The sequence below is a fragment of the Botryllus schlosseri genome, chromosome 5 (genome assembly GCF_051294905.1).
Source record: "Botryllus schlosseri isolate E-star chromosome 5, Bs_hap1, whole genome shotgun sequence".
Lineage (NCBI taxonomy): Eukaryota > Metazoa > Chordata > Ascidiacea > Stolidobranchia > Styelidae > Botryllus > Botryllus schlosseri.
In genome coordinates, this window is record NC_137240.1 from 9,077,779 (window position 1) to 9,098,247 (window position 20,469).

Here is a 20,469-nt window from a genome sequence, read left to right on the forward strand (position 1 = left end):
GTTCTAGCTGCGGAAAATACTTTAACAGCAGCTGTTTTCCTCAGACATATTTAAATTCGATGGGCATTGTACCATTGCACTCAACCAGCAGTGGTACCGAGGTCATTCTTTCATCATCACCCTTTACGAAAATTCAGGCAGGCATTTCTGCACCATTTATGAAAGCTGTGGGTCAACACTAGAGTGGTGTTCACTACTAGACCGCTCACAGGCTCGCAAAGATGTGTGAGAGAGAGAGTCTTTATTTTCATCCAACCAAAATACAAGAAAAACAGGCGGCAATGATGGTGGTACAGAAAATATGCATGCGCATTGCAAAGTATTCGGTATCAGATCGATACGACCGTTAGAGAGAGATATGATATTCTTTCTCGCCTGCACCATCGAGATGCTTTTGGCGACGGAGTTGCGATACGGCCCCATGAGGTCATCTAGTCTGCGCCCCCGTTTTTTTTCTCTCCTCCATGCTATCCGTGATTGCTGAGCGCCTAGCAGGATAGCTGCGGATACCATTTTTCGAGTCTTTGGTATGACCCGGCCGGGGATCGAACCCACGACCTACCGCTCGAGAAGCCGGACGCATAACCATTACACTATCTCGCTCGGTCAACTAGTCTGACTGATCACACCAGCATCAAACAGGTACACTTGACTCTATACCAGAGGTCTCAAACTCAAATGTGCTCGCGGGCCAGTTTCCCAGTTTTGACGACGCCGCGGGCCGCAGCATTTATAGGGGTATTCTATGTCTTTCCAAGTTATAGGCCATATTTGGCAGGAATGAATTGTCCTATTGAAAGTGGGACGATCAAGCAGACTGACAGTAAACACACATCGTCAAAATGTGATTCACTCTTGTATCAATTTAGGCCTGGCACGAAAGGAATCATCACATTTATAACTATTTGAATAGAATTGTTGTTGTACTTGATACATATTAATTATAAGATATAGGTACCATATGGGCGGAAAAATGTATGATGCCATCATAAAAGCTATCGGGTTATAATTTTGCAGCTACTATGAATATTTTGGATTTAACAGATTGATTATAGAGACTGATCTGAAATCAAAATATTTTTAGGTTGGGCATTGTAATTCCGATCCAGGATTCGGGCATACTTCTGATAAGTAGGCTATTAATCTCATGGCCAAATATCTTCAAATATAGGGGCAGAAACAAGGAAAATTATAATATAAATATATTAATGAATGTGTCCTAGTGAGGGAAATGTCGAAACGCCGAACGGCCCATTGTTGTTACATCCTTAGAGCGTACCACCACGGTACTCGGTACCTTTAAGTGGCATTAATAACATGATTTAACGACTAAAGATGTAACTAACAGATTGCTAATGATTACCATAACTACTTGCTTAGTTAGCGAAATACCAAGCTACGACCTTCTGATCTATTACTATTCCCCTGATACGCGATTAGTTTGTTGCGATTAGTTTGTTGCGTTCACGGCATTCCGAGTCCACCCGAGTCATTTTCATTTTGCCATCGAGTTAGCCCGAGTCTGAGTAATTTCAAGAAAGGTCGCGTCCAAGTCCGACTCACAAATTTCAGTCACGAATCGTCCAAGGCAGTGGTTCCCAACCTGTGGTACGCGTACCACTAGTGGTACGCGAAGGTCTTCCAGGTGGTACGCGAGTAGATTCTGTTTTTTTTTCGGCCGAAGGAAGTGATTAGTTCAGGTGGGTTTGATTTTGAGTTTTTTTGTAGCATCACTTCCTCGTATTCGACGCTAGCTTCTCACGCTATTCCCCAGCTGGTAATTTTTCCTTCTACGTGGGAGTGCGAGCAAGGATTTTCATACCTAATGATTATCATCAAGTCGAAGAAACGAAACCTACTTGTTGCGTCCTATGCACGACTTTCGATGCGCTGTGAGCTAACGTATGCCACGCATCGACCAGCTAGTGCAGGGGCGGCCAACCGTGGCCCGCGGTCCAGATGTTACCACGAGAAGATTATGGGTGGTCCGCGAGATAATTCTCGAAATTACTTATAATATCAAATAACAAATTACTCAGCTAATTTACTGTGGACTTCTAAGACCAACCAAAAACTTGAGTAGTCCGACCCCGACATTTGGGATGTTGATGACTTAAATACCAGTTGCGCCGCATGGGCGTAGCCAGGGTTAGGCAACATTTTCCCTAGATCTCCCTATATGATCATGACCATAAACTAGAATATTTCGTGGTAGATTCATATATTGCATGATATTGTTCTTAGCACTTCGCGCGATTTATTGTCACTCAATTTCTTGCTTTTTTAGCCCTTCCTGGATATAAAAATATGCCCAATCCACTTAATTGACTATATTGGCAATTGTGAGAGAACGTGCCGTCCAACAGCCGACTTCGCGTCTGCACTCGCAGCGATGATGATGAAGATGAAGATAATCGTCGATGAAACTTTGGCACGAAATGATAGACGCATGTTCACCGAAATCGCCGCTATTAATATGTCCAAATAATCCTGTGTTTGCCAAGTGAGGCCAGTGGTATATAGAGGTGACCCGCAATATATGCAAGTGACATTAGTATTGGCCAAACTCATTCACTAACTAACTTTGAAAAATTTTCGCGCTATACGCGATTACTTCGTCAATGCACTGTGCACACCGACATTTCATGACATAATTGTTATCGATTTTGATGCGTAGTAATATAAGTCTTGTGTTCATCATTACCTAATCCGGTTTTCTTCTATCGGGTGTCTAAAAAAAGATCATCGCCATTAAAGTGGTCCGCGCAATGGTTCGCAAATCTCATGTGGCCATTTGCTCGAAAATTTTGGCCGCCCCTGAGCTAATGGAATATAAACAAATGCAGCCATAGCAGTAAATAAGTTGGCTTTTGTTGTTTATTGTCAGTTCATTATGTTGTTCTTCTTGTGACTGGGGGGTGAAAAAAAAGAATTCCATGCATCCCATCAGCCCTGACTGATAATGCCTAGTTTAATTGAATTTGTTATTACACCTCGCCAGTTTAAATACGTGCTTATGACGTCTTAAATGGTGGGAACATTTTTGACCGCCTTCGGTGCGCGTAACTTGTAGGTGGTACGCGAGCTCTGCATAAAACCTCGAAATGGTACGTGGGTAGAAAAAGGTTGGGAACCACTGGTCTAAGGGTCAGGTTTTGTCATTATGAATTGGAAATGTGGTGAAATAGTGAATCTTCCACTGTATGGTAGCGTTTGTAATTGATGTGATAGTGAAGTTTGGTGGACAATTTCAGGCTATGGGAGCCATTTAAGAGGGAATTTTCATTTTCACTTTATGACCTGAAAAGATATATGTGACACTTATATATTGTCAAATTAATAAAATTCTAAAATGTAGTCGCGGGCCGCACAAAATGCTCTGGCGGGCCGCATGCGGCCCGCGGGCCGCGTGTTTGAGACCTCTGCTCTATACAGTCTGGCTGTAAATGTTGGTTTGAAAAGAAAAAGTAAACAATGAAGCAATGTGGGCGAGGTAGGACAGCAGTGTTAATATAACGACAAGAGGTGATTAAGTAGGTCTTTTTTGAATCTATTATAAGGTAATTCACGGATATCTTGTGGTAATTCATTCCGGATGTTAGATCCTGAGTAGTCGATGGATCTCTTAGGTTGCTATTGGGTGGGGGCAAGTAGCTATTTCCCTTTGGTGAGGATCTCGTATAATGGGAGTGGGCATTTTTAGCAGGTACTACAAAGTCATCAAACACATGAGATGTTCTTCCTGCTTGTCATAAAAGTAACATGAATCTCAATGCCACTCGTGCGGCTGAGATGTTCGGAATGCTTTCTGAAGTTCATGATTTGAAAATAGACTCGAAAATCTCCATCCGAGTCATTCCACACTTATCATACGTCGAGTCCGAGTAAAGTCATTTTAGAGCGGTTACTCGAGTCAAGTCATTTTTCAAGAACGTGAGTCAAGTCATCAAAACGCTGCTGTTTGGTAATGTTTGAAATAATCAATTATAATGTAACATGAATGGCTGCTTAATGGCCTATATATTATGTGTTAATGGTTAGATCGAAGCAATTTACAGCTGTGATTACTCGACATCAAAAATTATAGATTACTAACCTACGGAGGTTAGTAATCTATATCAAAAATATTCCTTGAATGGCAAAAAGAGACACCTTGTGGATTTCTATAGCGTACTTGCTACACTCACTTATCTTCCTGAATTCTGAGTTGTGAAAACCGAGCTGCAGGCACTGCATTGTTTGCAATTTAGTTTCGTGGAGATTTGGAAGAAGGAATATCTGTAAACCTTGAAAAGTTATGGTAGGTCGGCAGTATTGTTAGTAACTCTGGAACTGATGGATTGGCTAGTTATTGAAAAATTGTCTGGACTCGTTTGCAAAGACGTGATTAGGATGGAATAATATTTTGGCTTTGACGTTGATCATAAGTTTTAGGGTGGAGAACAATTCCTCTGCTGAATAGCGATTCTCATGCGTTCAACTTGTGCCTATAACCTTAACTACCACATTTTTTTGTTAACTGGAATCTCGGTACGTTGGTTTTTTTGCCTATAATATAACAGGTGAGCAGCGCTAATTCTCCAAATTAAAGTAATTTAATAAAACGTGAATTGAAAATGAAAAAAAATGTGTGAGCACAGGACACTGATTCCATACAGGACTCAGGGTTATTATCGCAACTCGCAACATGTGTGCAAGTGTGTCAGGACTCGGTCACTCAGGTAATAGCCTATTGTATTGAAATGAATAAGATGACTAAGAGTGAAAAGCAAGTATAATGAATAACCGGCTGTTACGCTATAGCCAGCGTTTATATATAACGTGAAGCCCCACACGTTTTCAATTTGCTACTCTCTGTATTTTTAAACCAGCTCACGATCAACTGGTGAGTGTTAATAAATCCCACGCAATACACAGTATGAGTGTGACTACAGTTTTATTGCAAGCTAATAGGTAATAACCCCAATCACACTATGATCTGAAAAGATAAAGAAATGCAGCAAACAACGTTAAGCTCCCGCGTAAGCGTGAAGCCTGGCGACTACGAGCGAAGCGCGATGTCTGTCACGGTCGACTAGTGTTCAATTATAATGAGCCATAATTGCGGAACCAAACATAATACAGCAAACGAAAGTTGAGATATATCAAGTGTAAACTAATACTCTTCATACTGGTAACGTGCAATTTATGCTGTACAACACAATACTGTAATGGGCATAGTGGCTCATATATAGTCATGTGCACTGACATGTGATAGGCTAATTCAGTTGAGGACCTATACTGTCTTCTACTGCTTGATCATTGACCATTTGACGGACACTAAACTAAATAGCAAACTGCCTAATATTTAAGATCCTACTTGACAATAGACCAAGCGGAACTGCAGACTATGACAAATTCATTCAAATCAGAAGGGCAGGGTGAATGAACCAATTGTTGAAATATAACGATGGTGTACGTGTGATCGAAGCTGTATAACAAGCTGTGTATCGTACGTCAAATATTATATATTTAATGTATTCTATTTTATTACCGGTATTTATTATACATTACATTGTTATCCTATCGTAAAAGATGATCAAGTCATTAGTTTGGACTGAATAGCATTTTCTCATCATATCTGTATTATTGACATATTCTTTCTGATGACTTTCCATCCTCTTCATTTATTAAATTATAATATCTCATTTCTAGGTTATCAATTAGTTTGATGTAGTTGCGGCGGCTATGTTGAAAAGATTACGAAAATCAATTCAAGATGCCGGCAAATCGAACAGTCCCCAACCGTCGACCCCAGCGCCGGACTCCCCTCAAGAAGCGAAGGACGAGACATCCGGCTTCATATGCCCGATGTGTATGATCGGTTTCAAGTCTGGAGATTTACTCCAAATACACTTTGACGAAGCCCACTCTGCGCAGCTCGACTCGGGTCAGAGTCCTACGCCGGAGACACCTTCCGATCCAGAACCGGTGTCTAATGATGAGACTTTAAAAGCAGATGTGACGCAGGCAGTTTCGAATGGGTCTAAAGAGAAAGATAGCCATGAAACTAATGGAGAACCACTGCATGCTGTCGATAAATTAAAAACCTCGTCAGACAGCGCAATAGAGATTTCTTCAAGCGGAGGTGATGCGGTAAGCAACGTTCAAGTAGACAAAGAAAACACACCTGAAGTTAAAGACTCGAACCGAGATTATACAGAGCTAGAAACCACTCTGAAAGAAGAGAAATGGTACTCGAACGAGCTGAAACAAGAGCTGGACAAAAAAGATAGTGAGCTGCGCTCGCAAAAAGAAGAGCTTGAGCTAGTTAAACAGCAGATGACGATCGCTATTGGTACCAACGAGGACTTAGCTAGAGAAAAAGAGAAAGTTATGGAAAAATTGATAGGGAAAACTGAAGAATGTGCAACGCTACAGTCGGTGATCGATGAGTTCAAAAGTGAAAAACAGCAATACGCAGAAAGCGCTAAAAACCAAAGTGCCGAGCTTGAAAAGGCTGCGACTTGGATCCGCGATTTGGAGGCTCAGCTCATCGAAAGGCCCGGCGCCGATGATGTCTTGGTTTTAAAGAAGGAGCTGGTCTCTGTGCAGCAGCTGATGGATCAGTTGACGTTAGACGGGGAGAAACGGCTTGAAGAAGCGATGCGTGCTTGTAAAGATTTGGAAGAAGAAAAATCGCGGTTGCTGAAAGAGATTGAAAACATGAAGTGTGCTCACGAAAACGATTCGGTGCGACAAAAAGAGTCTGCGACGTCGCTGTCGGCGGAAGAGGCCAAGCTGAGAGAGGAGATTGCAAATGTAGAGGCAACTCTGCAGAAAGAAAGAGAGCACTCGAGAGCATTAGAAATCGAAATCAAGGCTGTGGAAGAGAAGCGTAATTCCGAGAAAGAGGGCGAAGAAAAATCGCAGGACGAGCTACGTTCTTTGAGATCGGACTACGCGAAGATTAAAAAAGAATGTGACGTTATGTCTTCCGAGCTGGCCGCAAAAGACGTGGAGCTGTCTCGGGCAAAGGAAAGCCTGAAGGAATCTCGGCACAATTTGGAAGTTTCGGCCGAGAAGGCGGACGCAACGCTACGCGAAAAGTCAATCCAAATTGAGGCGTTATCACGACAGTATGGTGATGCAATGAAGGAGGTGGCTGTGTTGAAAAAGGATTTAGACGACACTGTCGCTTCTAGGAACGAGACTCGTGAAAGTCTGGCCGCGGCACGCGAATCGCAGCGTCAATTCGAGTTGGAAAAGAGTTTGGAGATACAAAAGTTGGAGCAATCAGTCGAATCGCTCACTACGAGATTGACTCAATCTTCTTCTTCGGACGCGGAGCTGAGAGAGAAAATTCGTGCTTCGGAGGAAGAAGCTAAGAAAGCCTGGAACGATATACAAGAAGAGAGGACGAAAAATCGCATTCTTTCGTTAGAAAACGAGAATCGTGTGTCGAGTCTGACTGGAGAAAAAGGGAAACTTGAAGTTGAATTGCGGACTTTACGTGCTCGCGTTGATGATGCTGATAAAGCAAAGACGTCGCTGGACGCGACTTTGTCAGAAAAGGAATCGGTCATCCAGTCCTTACAAAGTAAACTCGATACTCTGCAACGTGACAGCGACAGCTTGGAAAGAGACTTGCAGGAAGCCAGGAAACGGACCGATTCTGCCGTCAGCGAAAAGACGGACATTCTTTCCGACGTGAAGCGCTTGCAGCAAGAGAGAAACGAATTGATGGGCAAAATGGAGGTAGGCGAGGGGCAGGCGGCCGTGGTTTCACAATTAAGAGATGAAAATGAATCGCTGACAAAGCGTTTGGAGGATTTACGGGCTAAAGCCAAGGATGACTCGGTTAAGCATGGAGAGATTGTGAAAAAATTGGAGGATGATCTTGCTAACGGCGGCGATGCTGTAAGGCGGCTCGAAGAGGCCGTGGCTTCTGCGAATTCAGCGACGCAGCTGGCGCGAGATGCTGTCCATTTGAAGGAGACTGAGATATCTGTTTTGGAAAAGAAACAGGAAGATTTGCGTGCTGATTTAAAGAATGCGGAAGACGCAGCCGCTACGAGCCAAGTTGATTTTGAAAACCGTGTCTCAACCTTGCGACGATCGTTTGAAGACAAAAGCAGAGAATTCGACAGGCTGTCTGCAGAGTACGAACGCTTCAAGGCTTCCACGGATCTGTCCGCAAAAGCGACTGAGGCATCCATAATGCAGCTGCGAGATAGCTTGAACACAGCGCGAGAGGATAACTCTAGGATTGTAGCGGAGAAAAGCTCTCTCAAGGAAGATGTGGAAGCAAAAGCGGCCGAGATAAGCAGCTTGAAGTCATCGTTGGACTCGGAGAGAGCGCGACACAAGTCGGATATGGACAGCGCCGAGACGCGTCACCGGGCTTCTGTGACTGATTTTGAAGAGCAGTTGAAGTCGGCCCGTGATCGGTTTATTAAAGCAGAGGCAGAGCTGGATGCTGCGAAATCTGATGTAGAGGAGTTGCGAGGTAAACTGTCGGACGCTACTAAAGCGGTTGAACTGTTGAAGACTGATCTTGAGGAAAGGGAAAGTCTGATCGTAAGTTTGCAGTCTAAACTGGACACCGCACGGTCTGATTTGAGTCGATTAATGAACGATATAGGTGAGGCGAAACGAAGTCACGCGTCGGAATTAGACGTGTTGAAAAACGAACATTGTGAACTTGTTGAGGAGATAAAGCGTGAAAACAAGGCTATCTGCGACGGTTTGAAAAACGAAATGTCGGAAACTATCGTCAAGCATGAGGAGTTGGTGTCTGATTTGAAACGCCGGCTTGAGCAGCGTGACGCCGAAGCCTCGTCCAGAATAACGGAGATAATCAAGTTGAAATCGTCGATAGAAGAGAAGTCGGACGCGGCGCTGAATGCCGCGGCTCAGTATTCTGTGGAAAAAGACAGCCTTACAGGTGAGATACGGGATTTGACGGAAAAGGTAGTAAATTTGAGTGCGGAAAACGAAACGTTGTCCGAATCGCGAGATTCTGCGAGTTCCGAGTTGCGAGATAAAGTTGATCGGCTCACCGCTGCCGAAGGTCGCATTGCCGAATTGGAGTCTAGCTACGAACGCAGTAACAAAGAGCTACAAGCCGCAGAAGCGAAACTGGAAACGACTTGTCAAGCGTTAGAACAGGTGAAGCAAGAGAAAGACTCTATTTCGAAAAATCTCGAAGATTCGATTAAGTCTCTGGAGCAGACGAAGCTGGAAAGAGATGAACTTGACGGCACGGTCGGCACGTTGAGAGAACGGCTCGAGCGTGTCGTTAAGGAAAAGGAAGAGCTTGAAGCCAAAGCGAACGACGTTGAAACCAAATGGAGCGATGTCAAGTCGACTTTGAAATCGACAGAAGACGAACTGGTGTCGTTGAAGCAAAGTTTTGTGGAGAAAGAAAAAAAGACTGACGTCCTAGTCGAGAATCTTAGATCAGAGGTTGCGACACTTACGGACGAAGTTAGCGACCAACGGAAGCAGTACGAAGAGCAACTTTCCTGTCATGACAGAGACAAACAATCGTGGGAGGATGAAAAGGCAAGGATGGCCGAGGACGAGAACGCAAGAACATCGCGGTGGAATGCGGAAAAGGCAGATCTGCTTCAAACGCAGGAAACTTTGACAGACGCCCGGCAGATTTTGATCGAAGCCAAAACCGATCTTCAAAAGCAGCTGGATGCAAACGGCCTACAGTTACAACAAGAGAGAGAAAGATTTGAAGAAGCGGAAGCGTCTCACAAAGTCCAACTTGATAAAATTACCGTCGAGAGAGAGAACGTTGAAGCGAAAATGGAGGCTGTGAGAAGCGACTTGAAAACGGCTCATGACGAAAAGGAACGCGTGGAAGCGCGGCTGCAGCTTGAGGTATCGACGCTGCGCGACAATCTCGACAGCGTACGCGGTGAATGGCAGCAGGCTCTGGCGCACGTCGAAGAGAGGGACGCGGAGCTCGAGGAAGCTCGGGGAAGGGTCGTGGCGCTCCAGGCTGCGGCGCAGAATAGCGCAGACGAGCGTAGGGCGTTGTTGGAGAGGTGCGTGGCGGCGGAACAAAGTGTGGAGAGGCGGAAAGAGAGCGAGACGCAGCTGAGAAAGAGGTTGGATAATGCACAGGCTGCCATGCACGAGCTCGGGAGGGAGAATCAGGCAATGCAGGTGAGATGTGTGATGTGTCTTGGCGACTAACGCAAAATGCCAGATGAAGTCACAAATAAGTGAAATTTTCATAAATGTATTAATTTGATATAGTGCTGTTTGGTGAGTATTTTATACTTTTCAAGATCTCAAGTGTAAATAGTTTTGCCTCAAAAACTGAAATGTCAGTGGAACTAGTCTGAAAACAATCATTTGAGCAAACGATACAAGTAGGCGAGTCGAGTCACAAGTCATTATCGAATATTTTGACTCTAGTCAAGCCGTGAGAAAAAGTTGACTCGAGTCGAGTCATCCCAGCACTGGAGCGCTTCGAAAAGTAGAAGTACTGTAGTAGAAATATTGACAGCCTCTGATGGTTGTGTTCACCCCCGTGCTGTTCACGAGGCTTTTTCTGAAGTTGACTTTCACGTGCCGAAGCCCTGCTTCGCTCTAAGTCGACTAATGATCGTAGCAGAGAAGGCGGTGTGTTAATAGGTTTATTTTTTCGACGGCTCAACCGTACATTCGATCCCAGGTCAAACACAGCACCGTGCTTTCCCGTCAGTGGGCCGACGATCGCGAAGCCGTCGAGTGCAACGCCTGTCGCAAGCCATTTTCCATCACGGTGAGACGCCACCACTGTCGCCATTGTGGCAAGATCTTCTGCGCCGACTGTTCCGACAAGTCCGCCACCGTAGCCGCGTCCAAGAAACCCGTCCGAGTGTGCGAGAAGTGTTATGACGATCTCCTTACAGTGCAATAAATTATTATGTTTCACTCATATCTATATTCCTTGTGTACCGAATCATATATGATTTTTACGCGCGCTCTGCCCCTAACTGAGCATACCCATCCATAGTATTATTTGATTGAAGTCTGTTTCACTATTGTATTGGTTAGCTAGTCATCAGTGAGTATATGTTTGATATAGTTGATTGGTCGTTGAGATCACCGGAAAATCATGAGCTTGAAGTGGTTGTCATGACTGTCCCTTATGTATACTTTTCGGACGTATTAATTCGTCGTCTTTGACAGATCTGGAATCGGTTGAAATTTCCTTGGATTATTTTCAATGCTTTTGTAAGATTTTCCTAATTGTGATGTTGATTCAAGTTTTGCGCTTTTGATTACTTTCATTCAGCCTGGTGCAGTGTTTCTGCGTGGAACTCGAAAATATATTTCTTTTTGGTCGTTCTCATGTGTGTGCTTCTTGAGCAGTTGCCAATCTGTACGGGTCAAAGCTGTGTAAACCAGTCTCGAGGATCAAAAAATATGAAATATTTTCCCACTTTACATAACGTTACTTTAGAGTTCACAAATTGGGCTTATGCTCGCTCTCTTGTTTTATTTCCTCACGGAACGCGAAGGAGTTTGAAAAGTGCGACAACAGTGATTAGATAGCCCGCCTGTCTCAAAATGTTGTGCTTCAAATTTGACTTCGTAACGCCAGACCAATTTCAATCTAGCAATTTACGGTGGAAAATTTCGCCATGAACAAACATCAGATGAACAAGCATGCCCATGCCCATGGATGGTTGCCAGTGAACCCGGCCCTCGGTGAACCCGGCCCAGTGAACCCGGCCCTCGGTGAACCCGGCCCTCGGTGAACCCGGCCCTCGGGAAATTTTGAAAATTAAGTGTATTAACAAGTATTAACATGAATTATTAAACTAATAATGTTATTATCAACTGATTTGCCGATCTTGTAAGGAGGTCAGGGCATGCGTAGATCACGCAGTCACGGCGTGATCAGATCACGTGATCACGATTGCGTGGTCGGCTCAGTGTTGAATTGACTGCGCAAGGGGCGGACGTGCGAAGTTCGACATCCTCGTATCTAGTCATGACATCGCATTGGGTCTTATCGCATTGTACATTGTGTGTGACTTATTCAGATGAAAAATATATATCAACGATTGTTATTGCTCACATTTCAACCACGCGTGGTCTGCTCGTTATTGCAACTGTAGGTTGAGGTGGGGTGTTAGGGTTGGGTTGGGTATAGGGGGAAGGGCGACATCAGGGTTCGGGGAGTGGGACATTAGGGTTGGGGGAAGGGGGGATATTAGGGTTGCCGGAGGTGGGATATTAGGGTTGCCTGAGGTGGGATATTAGGGTTGGGGGAGGTGGGATATTAGGGTTGCCGGAGGTGGGATATTAGGGTTGGGGAAGGTGGGATATTAGGGTTGGGGGAGGTGGGATATTAGGGTTGTGGGAGGTGGGATATTAGGGTTGGGGAGGTGGGATATTAGGGTTGTGGGAGGTGGGATATTAGGGTTGTGGGAGGTGGGATATTAGGGTTGGGGAGGTGGGATATTAGGGTTGGGGGAGGTGGGATATTAGGGTTGTGGGAGGTGGGATATTAGGGTTGGGGAGGTGGGATATTAGGGTTGGGGGAGGTGGGATATTAGGGTTAGGGGAGGTGGGATATTAGGGTTAGGGGAGGTGGAATATTAGGGTTAGGGGAGGTGGGATATTAGGGTTGGGGGTTAGGTTAGGGTTAGGGTTAGGGGAGGTGGGATATTAGGGTTAGGATTAGGGTTACTAGGGTTACCGGAGGTGGGATATTAGGGTTACCGGAGGTGGGATATTAGTGTTACTGGAGGTGGGATATTGATGTGAGCGTCGCGTTATCTTCCCCGCTTACTCAATCCGTGAATACAAAATTTCCAGAGGGCCGGGTTCACCGAGGGCCGGGTTCACCGAGGGCCGGGTTCACCGAGGGCCGGGTTCACTGGGCCGGGTTCACCGAGGGCCGGGTTCACTGGTAATCCCATGGATATATCCCTGCTTTTTCCGCACGTTTTCTTCTTATGAAGTTATGGAGTTTGGATCAAGATATTATTACTAATAAAGAAAAATTATGACGCTGATGAACTGGAATTCGTCGGCTTCATTGAGATGGCCTCGTTAAAACGATAGAGATATACGTCGCAAATGAAAAGCTTTCGGCACTGAAATCGGCGACGGCGAACACACAGACGAATTGAATATAGTAAAATAGGCCAATATTTCCCAAGATATGGTCAAGTATCTGTTGTCGCACACAAAATCAGAACGAAGCTATTTACTTTGCTGAAATCACTCCCATTTTAGGAGAAGACCCGAAAATTGAATGGTGAATATCGCAATCTTCGGTGTTTTTCATCTATCAGGAAAACGGTTACTGAGGCAAGCATCTATTGGGGCAGTTGAAGTAACGATTTCGAATAGTAATGAAGAGTGGTATCGAGATGCTATAATATATATCCGGGTGGTGGCGCTAGTTTTTGTCACCAAGGCGACAAATCTGGCTGGCCTACTCTCAGCAACTGCACTAACCAAACATCGGTTTTTCGAAGATAGATGCTGAAGTTCTCTTTGGACTGTATATCATCCACATTTGATAGAACTTGTGTAATAGAGCATCAATACAGTTTATGTTCTGTCGAATTAGCGTTGCGTCGTGTAATAGTTGAATGAAAGGAATATGGTGTGCGATGTGCATGCACAGCACATCATCTGCATTCTGCACACATTAATATTGATATTCCTGGACACATCGAATGATTCGAACTTTTCTCTGATGTGGACAAGTTTTAATACATAGTCATCAAGTTTGTCAATTCATGGTGTTACTTCCAAAATGTGGTAAGTGTTTATGACAGTTTAGCATGGTCATGGTCATACTCATACATAATTATAGATTTGTCGATTGACCATGCCAACTTCAGACATTAGTAGTAAATTTTCTCTTCATTATAGTTGTCACCAAGATGATGTGTACTAAATCTCTCCACGCACAAGCACAGTTGTATCCGATTTAAAAGTAGATGTACCGGTTAATCTGATATCTTACACTCTGATTTTAATGTCTCTCTATTCTGTTATCTATTACTTTTCATTCGGTATGCGTGACCCTTATTTTATTCACATGTTCTTTGCCAAGGTGAGTGTCTGATTAAAACACTACTCTAGGAGTCCAGGGCATTTCGACACCCTCCTATCCTCTCAATAAATTGCAATCTTGTGATGTTTTTAAATCGACAAATATATCAATAAATGTCTGACTAAAGTTACATCAGAGCTTCATGAAACGTAAATGGCATCCATACTTAGAGCTTACTGTGACAAGGAGGAAATATCATCCTCATACCAAGTGCTTGCAACCATAGTATATAAGTTTGGTATATAAGCTTTGAAAATGTATTAAATTGCCTGCACGAAATCGCGCACTGTTTTTTCAGAATACGATTATAGGTTAAACATTCCAATCGTCGCGATGTCAGTAGCGTCTGCCAAAGTGTACGCCGACAGAAAACCCAAATCATTATGGGAAAAGATCTGCGACGATTTCGAAGCCCAGCGTATCGAGTACGAAGACCAAGATATTGACGACACTGCATCGTTAACGACCGACGTCACGCAGTTCTCAGTAAGTCGCCACACGCCAATCGTTTACGGAAAAATGGTCCACAGTCCACCAGTGGATAGTAATGTAGCGGAAAATTTTAACCCAGCCGTCAGCCACCCTGCTGCAATCGGACTCAATCTTTTAGACAGACCCAAGCCGAAACCAACCACGCCTGCCCCACCACCACCCAACCCAAGAGAATGCTCCGCTAAGGAGTACGTAGAATCTTACATCTTCCCTACTTTAATCCCGGCTATGCACGCGATGCTCGAGCAAGCCAAAAAAGAAAGATGCTTCAAAAGACGAAGAACAAAATTCAACGCCTGCGATTTTCTGACCGAGTATTTGTATCGTAACAACCCGCAAGGTCAAGAGGGAGACAGGAAAGATACAGCTTTAGAAGAGATCACGTTTGTAAAAGAACATCTCACGTTACATCCTCGACCACCTCTGCCTTTATCTTTATTATGGTCGGAAGAGGAGGCAGCTGTGAAGATACAGTCGTACTGGCGCGGACATTTGGCTAGAACTGTGCCGGAGATTCAGGAGCTGCGTCAGTGGCAGAGAGATTGGCGAGAGGAGAATGCAGATGCTCGGCGTGATGTGGAAAAGTTTTGGCATGAACAGGAAAACCGGGATGCGGTATCACCACGGCCGAAGAGTTCTTTGAAACTGAAATCTGTCAACACTCGGGTACAATATTAGGCCGACACTTTCATATATATTCTCAAGATTATATGTATTTTTACAATGACCCCGATGTGTGTATCATTACCATTGTACGTGTACTGTACAATCAGCGGTTCTATTATTGTCTACCCGGCCAAGACAAATTACACAACCCGATAGACAAGATAAAACGCGATATAATGAACAGCAGCATGTCAAAACGACCAAGATCTATCTCACTGCCTGAATTTGTCAGTAAAGAAGTACTTTTTCTGGGCACTCAAGTAGATTTCAGCTACTTGCACTACATACTTAAGTAGCTGTGATTTTATACTACTTCTATTCAACAGTATTCCGTTTATTGAGCAAAACTAGGCATGGAATACATACTTTTTACTTAACATAAAGTCTCTTCCACTAGCACTTGAAAAGAAATGTACGTCAACTTGAGTACCAACGATGATCACCTATGCTGACAACCTTGGCTAACTGGTATTAATGTCAGATGTAACAGTGTACGGTCTTGACCTTTGGTTGTCTTTGACGATCCCTGCCTGCTCTTTCTATTCCTTCTTGCATTCCCTCTCTTGGCTCTATAAGATGCCGTATGAACAGCAGTGCAGGGGGTGGACCCCAGTAGACCCCGACAATTCGAAACATGCTAAAACTGAAACCAACAGAAGTGGATTAACCAACTGTGCGTGTAGCCACGGGCAAAAGCAGGGTTGTAACCTAGTCACAAGTCAATCTCACTTAAATAGTTTTGACTCGAGTCATTTTCAATTCACCACCGAGTCAAGTCAGATAGTGAAGGGTCGAGTCCAAGTCATTACGTTCTCTGTTCAATCCGGACTGACATACGAAGTCCAGTATTGTGGTAATGTTACCATTCTTCGGAGTTACCATGAAATGGCCGTCCTAGTCTCGAGTCATGACTTGGTTCAAGTCATTGCACATTTTGACTCAAGTCAAGTCACTCGATTTTTGAAGGTGACTCGAGTCAAGTCACAATTCAAGTCAAGTTTCCTTTTCTAAGTATTAGGTATGATTACGTCATTGCATTTTGCTAGCTGTATGAAATACAGATTGACTGGTCATTGATTTTGAACCCATGAACGAATATCAGGGTTGTAATGACTCGAGTCATGACTCGACTCACGATTTTCTGATGACTCGACTTGACTCGAGTCATTTTCTCAAAATACGGAAATGACTCGACTCGAGTCAATCTGTGTATTGACTCGACTTGGACTCGAGTCATTGCGCATGACTCGAACCAAGTCATATGACTCGAGACGCAGACGGCCAAGACCGATTTTTTATCGTAATTTCGAACAATATTAAAGTAACCACCCTATTGGGATTTCGTTTATTGGTACTAGCACGCGAGAATGCGATCAGAACCTGCTAAAAGTGAGGAAAATTACTATATTATAAATGCGAACCATTCAAAATCACCAAACAGAGTTATAAAAAGTGAGTTTTACAAGATTTTAGCTGGGAACTGAGCAGTCAACGTATTGACTTGGACTCGACTCGAGTCATAATACCATGACTTGGACTCGACCCTCTGATCGATGACTTGGACTCGGACTTGACTCGGTGGTGAGTTGAAAATGACTCGAGTCAAAATTATAAAAGTGAAATTGACTTGTGACTCGGAGCCTTGTGACTTGGTTACAACCCTGACGAATATAGACGCAAATATACATGCAAGAAGGCACTGTATCGCTCACATATACGTACTACGTAGATCTGCTAAACTACGTAAGTAATTGTATAGCCTCAGTTTATAGTTCCACCCAAAATGGAAAATAGAGAAACGAATTGATAAGATGCAATACATTAACCATTTACGAATTGATATGATACAATTCGAGCCTGCGTCAATGGTTGAGGACTATAAACTATATTCGAATTCTATTTCAATAAAACAAAAGGTTTGTTGAAGATAAGAAATTGGAACAGAAATAGACAGTGATGACATTAAATTACTACTTTGCGACAACGTAAGCTATAAGCTTTGATCATTTCGTTTTCGGTCAATTCATTCGTGAAAGAACAACGGAAGCTCTGTAAAACGCGCGGTCATTGAATATTGGTCGCTCTCATGTGTTACACTAGCGTTTCGCATCCAATCCGAACATATCCAAGATACAGTGATTTTTATCGACACCGATTACTTGACATTAACTCGTGAATTTTGCCCCGAGACAATCCGCATTTCTGATACGCCGAGTCAAGTCAAGTCATTTGAGCAAAGTGACTCGAGTCAAGTCATACGAAAAAGGTGACTCGAGTCATCCCAACACTGGCACAATGACTCGAGACCCTATGAAAATTTATAAGCAGTTTATTTTTGTGTGTGTTAGTCGCTTCCTCGTTATTATGCAATGGGGCACATGAAAGTGCATATCGGATTTGAAATCAGTGGAATCTTTGTCTTCTAAGATAGCACGAGAGGAAGGACGGTGCGATTGAGTGTTAAGGTCAGTCGCGTGCAGAGTAAGGCTGTCCACACACAAATAACGTACGTATTCATACTTCAAATCGAATCAAAGTTCTCACTCATCAACCAAGTACAATCCAAATTTTGAATTTTTTTTGAAAATTTTGAATTTGCTTCCTACAGCCTTATTTCAATTCCCATACCCACAGTCAAATAGATGTCCTGAAGTGGTCAAGAGAGACATCAATGATACTAATCAGCATCAGTGCCATCAATCACTACTCCACCAAAAGTAGAATTAATGATTTTCAAGAAATATGACCTATCTTTGTGAAAAATGCAGATTGACTATCGCGTTAACTGGAAGATTATCCAACCCATGCTATACTACTTTCTACTTGACAAAAATGTGAGTTTGGAATTCTTCTAGTGGAAATGAAAGCACTACAAAGATACACCTACTTGAGTATAGTTTGGGAGTTACTGCTGTTCTTCTTTTGCGTGCCCTCTATTTATAGTAGGCTAGCCTGTGATTCATGCTCAGGAAGAATATCAAAATTTGGATTTGATTCTTTGCTTCGAATTTGTAATGTTCATGTTGATTTTAGAATCATGCATGGCACGGATTTGGATATTGAAAACAAGTAAAACTTTGTATCCTTATTAGGGATGAGCCAAACTTCAAAACTCTGATTTTATGCCTGTCCGTCACTAGCCCTTGTGAAGGTAATTTATTTGCTGCAGTCTATGGGCACTGGGCAGACATGATGTCCACCCGATCTTATCAATATCATCGACCCGGAGCGGAATTGTTGGCGATCTCCCGCGCATTTTTTCTGTTCATTTGCTCAATTATTCTATGCAAGAAAGCATTCTGTCTGTCACGTCAAACTCATTGTCGAAAACAACTGATGGTTTCCAGTCTGGTCGACATATGACTAATTTTCCGAGGATCCTAACCCTGAAATACTGGTATATTTTGACACAAGGTACGTAACAATAATGGATTACATTTCAGCTATTGCTATCCTGATATTCAAACTCTCGGGACTCAGTACGTTGAGTCCATGCTGTACAGTGTACACCCAATACCCTTAGGCCAGTAATGATCCAACCTTATCGAGATACTAATCTTTTAATGCACCACATCGAACGGCGACAAGTAGCATCAAGCAAACATTTAATCTTCATCCTCCTCATCATCAGCAGCGCCAGATCCTTTCTTGGCATTCTTCCTCTTGACACGTCCTGGTCTTCCACCACCATATGGCGATCGGAGGGAGAAGTCGATGTGTTTCTGCGAATCCAATCGAACCAAGAAGGAAGGAATGTTCACGACTTGCTTCCTCACACGAATGTGACGCTGTCTGATCAGTATTCTTGCGTGATGGATTGATTTCGCAAGTCCCAGCTTAAATACTTGGGTTTGGAGACGTCTTTCCATGAAATCCTCGATTTTAAGACCCAAAACATAATCGAGCTTCATCTTGGTTTCGTCCAGTACGCCGATCCGCACCAATCGACGAAGCAAAGCGTTACCTTCGAACAATCGTTTCTGATCCTTCTCGTCGAGAGTAAGCAGCTCACGGGCTGCCTTACGGATTTTGGCCAAGGTAAGCTTGACGCGCCACACTTCACGCTTGTTTTTCAATCCATATTCACCGATGAGCTTTAATTCCTGGTCAAGGCGAGTTTTTTCGAAAGGACGACGGGGCGTCACGTAGGTTTTACTACGGACGAGACTCCTGGCGTGAGGCATGATGGAGCGCTGCGACTAAAAGGAAGGCAGCGTATTCGCGAAGCGTCATGCCAGAATATAAGGTAGCGATGCGTGAAAGCGGGGGTTCGTAGGTCAACGAAACCGCTTTCCTCGACGCTTCGTGGATATTCGAAAGTAACAAATATAGATATTCCCTGCTCAACAATTACGCTAATTTATCGAAAAAATATGTATACAAATAGTGGCTGGATTCAACCGGCTCCATAGAGCCGTCTCTACATATCGACCTCGCCTATTGACACATGCCGCAACATTCATTTTCACTGCTAGTCCTTTTATATCTTTTCAGCCCGTCTACGTCACTATTATGCACATGCCCTAATCTAGGCCAATGTGGGTGTCTGATCAAAAGTATATTCCAACTAGTTTCGACACCCACCTGTCTTTACACTATCTTGCACTATTTTGGTGTTTTAATCTGATGAAAATTTCAATAAAATTATTGATTGTTTGACTTGAGGGATTTTATGAGATATGCGATCCAGTTAGCATTGCTTATTACTCTGATACTTCTTGTATCAGAGCCGACTGAATAAATAATATATTTGTGATAGAAAGGGCTAACAAAAAAAGTTGAATTTAACCACTGTTTATACTTTTGATAGTTGTGAAAATGCTGATAACGTTCGCAACGTCGTGTTATCTTAGGCCGATTTTAGGACAATATGATGCCAAATGTGCGTGTTTAATTTCTATAACACAATGATTCGATTTTTCATCGCAATCTTGGGATGTTTGCAACCTGATAATAATAAATGAATAAACGAATAAATTAGGGATGTTGTTTCTTGTGATAAATCATGAGGATATAAGGAAAGGAGATGAATACTAACGTAAACGAACAACTGTGATTCTGTGGGAATTTTATTTTCACTGCAATCGGCTTTTAGATATGGCATGACCAAGGTGGGTGTCTGATTCCATAGACAACTCCTAGTCGCTTCGACATCTTCCTTTCTTTTCATTGTATCGCATTTTTGTGGTGCATTGAACTGATAAAATTGCTAATAAACCAATGATGATGAATGACATCAATGA

The 20,469-nt window shown here is 43.3% G+C and overlaps 3 protein-coding genes across 4 annotated transcripts in view; 2 read left to right on the forward strand and 1 right to left on the reverse strand.

Moving 5' to 3' along the window:
• Positions 1-11,334, forward strand: part of LOC145438922 (uncharacterized) — a 254,138-nt gene extending 242,804 nt beyond the window's left edge. Inside the window, exons 1-3 of one of the 2 annotated variants that reach the window (XM_080316314.1) lie at positions 4,277-4,300; positions 5,695-10,161; positions 10,676-11,334. In XM_080316314.1, coding sequence (XP_080172440.1) covers positions 5,728-10,161; positions 10,676-10,903 — 4,662 coding nt within the window. In that variant the 5' untranslated portion in view covers positions 4,277-4,300; positions 5,695-5,727 and the 3' untranslated portion in view covers positions 10,904-11,334. Of the gene's footprint in view, positions 1-4,276; positions 4,301-5,694; positions 10,162-10,675 lie in introns of those variants that run through there. The other variant, XM_080316315.1, reaches the window with a different exon arrangement.
• A 2,998-nt stretch (positions 11,335-14,332) lies between these two features.
• LOC145438937 (IQ domain-containing protein K-like) lies at positions 14,333-15,287 on the forward strand. Its single transcript, XM_080316337.1, has one exon. It carries the CDS (start codon positions 14,402-14,404, stop codon positions 15,236-15,238), a length of 837 nt encoding a protein of 278 aa, XP_080172463.1. The 5' UTR covers positions 14,333-14,401; the 3' UTR covers positions 15,239-15,287.
• A 3,480-nt stretch (positions 15,288-18,767) lies between these two features.
• Positions 18,768-19,443, reverse strand: LOC145438940 (small ribosomal subunit protein uS4). The gene has a single exon (XM_080316340.1). The coding sequence runs from the start codon at positions 19,408-19,410 to the stop codon at positions 18,832-18,834; it is 579 nt and encodes a 192-aa protein (XP_080172466.1). The 5' UTR covers positions 19,411-19,443; the 3' UTR covers positions 18,768-18,831.
• Positions 19,444-20,469: the final 1,026 nt, after the last annotated feature.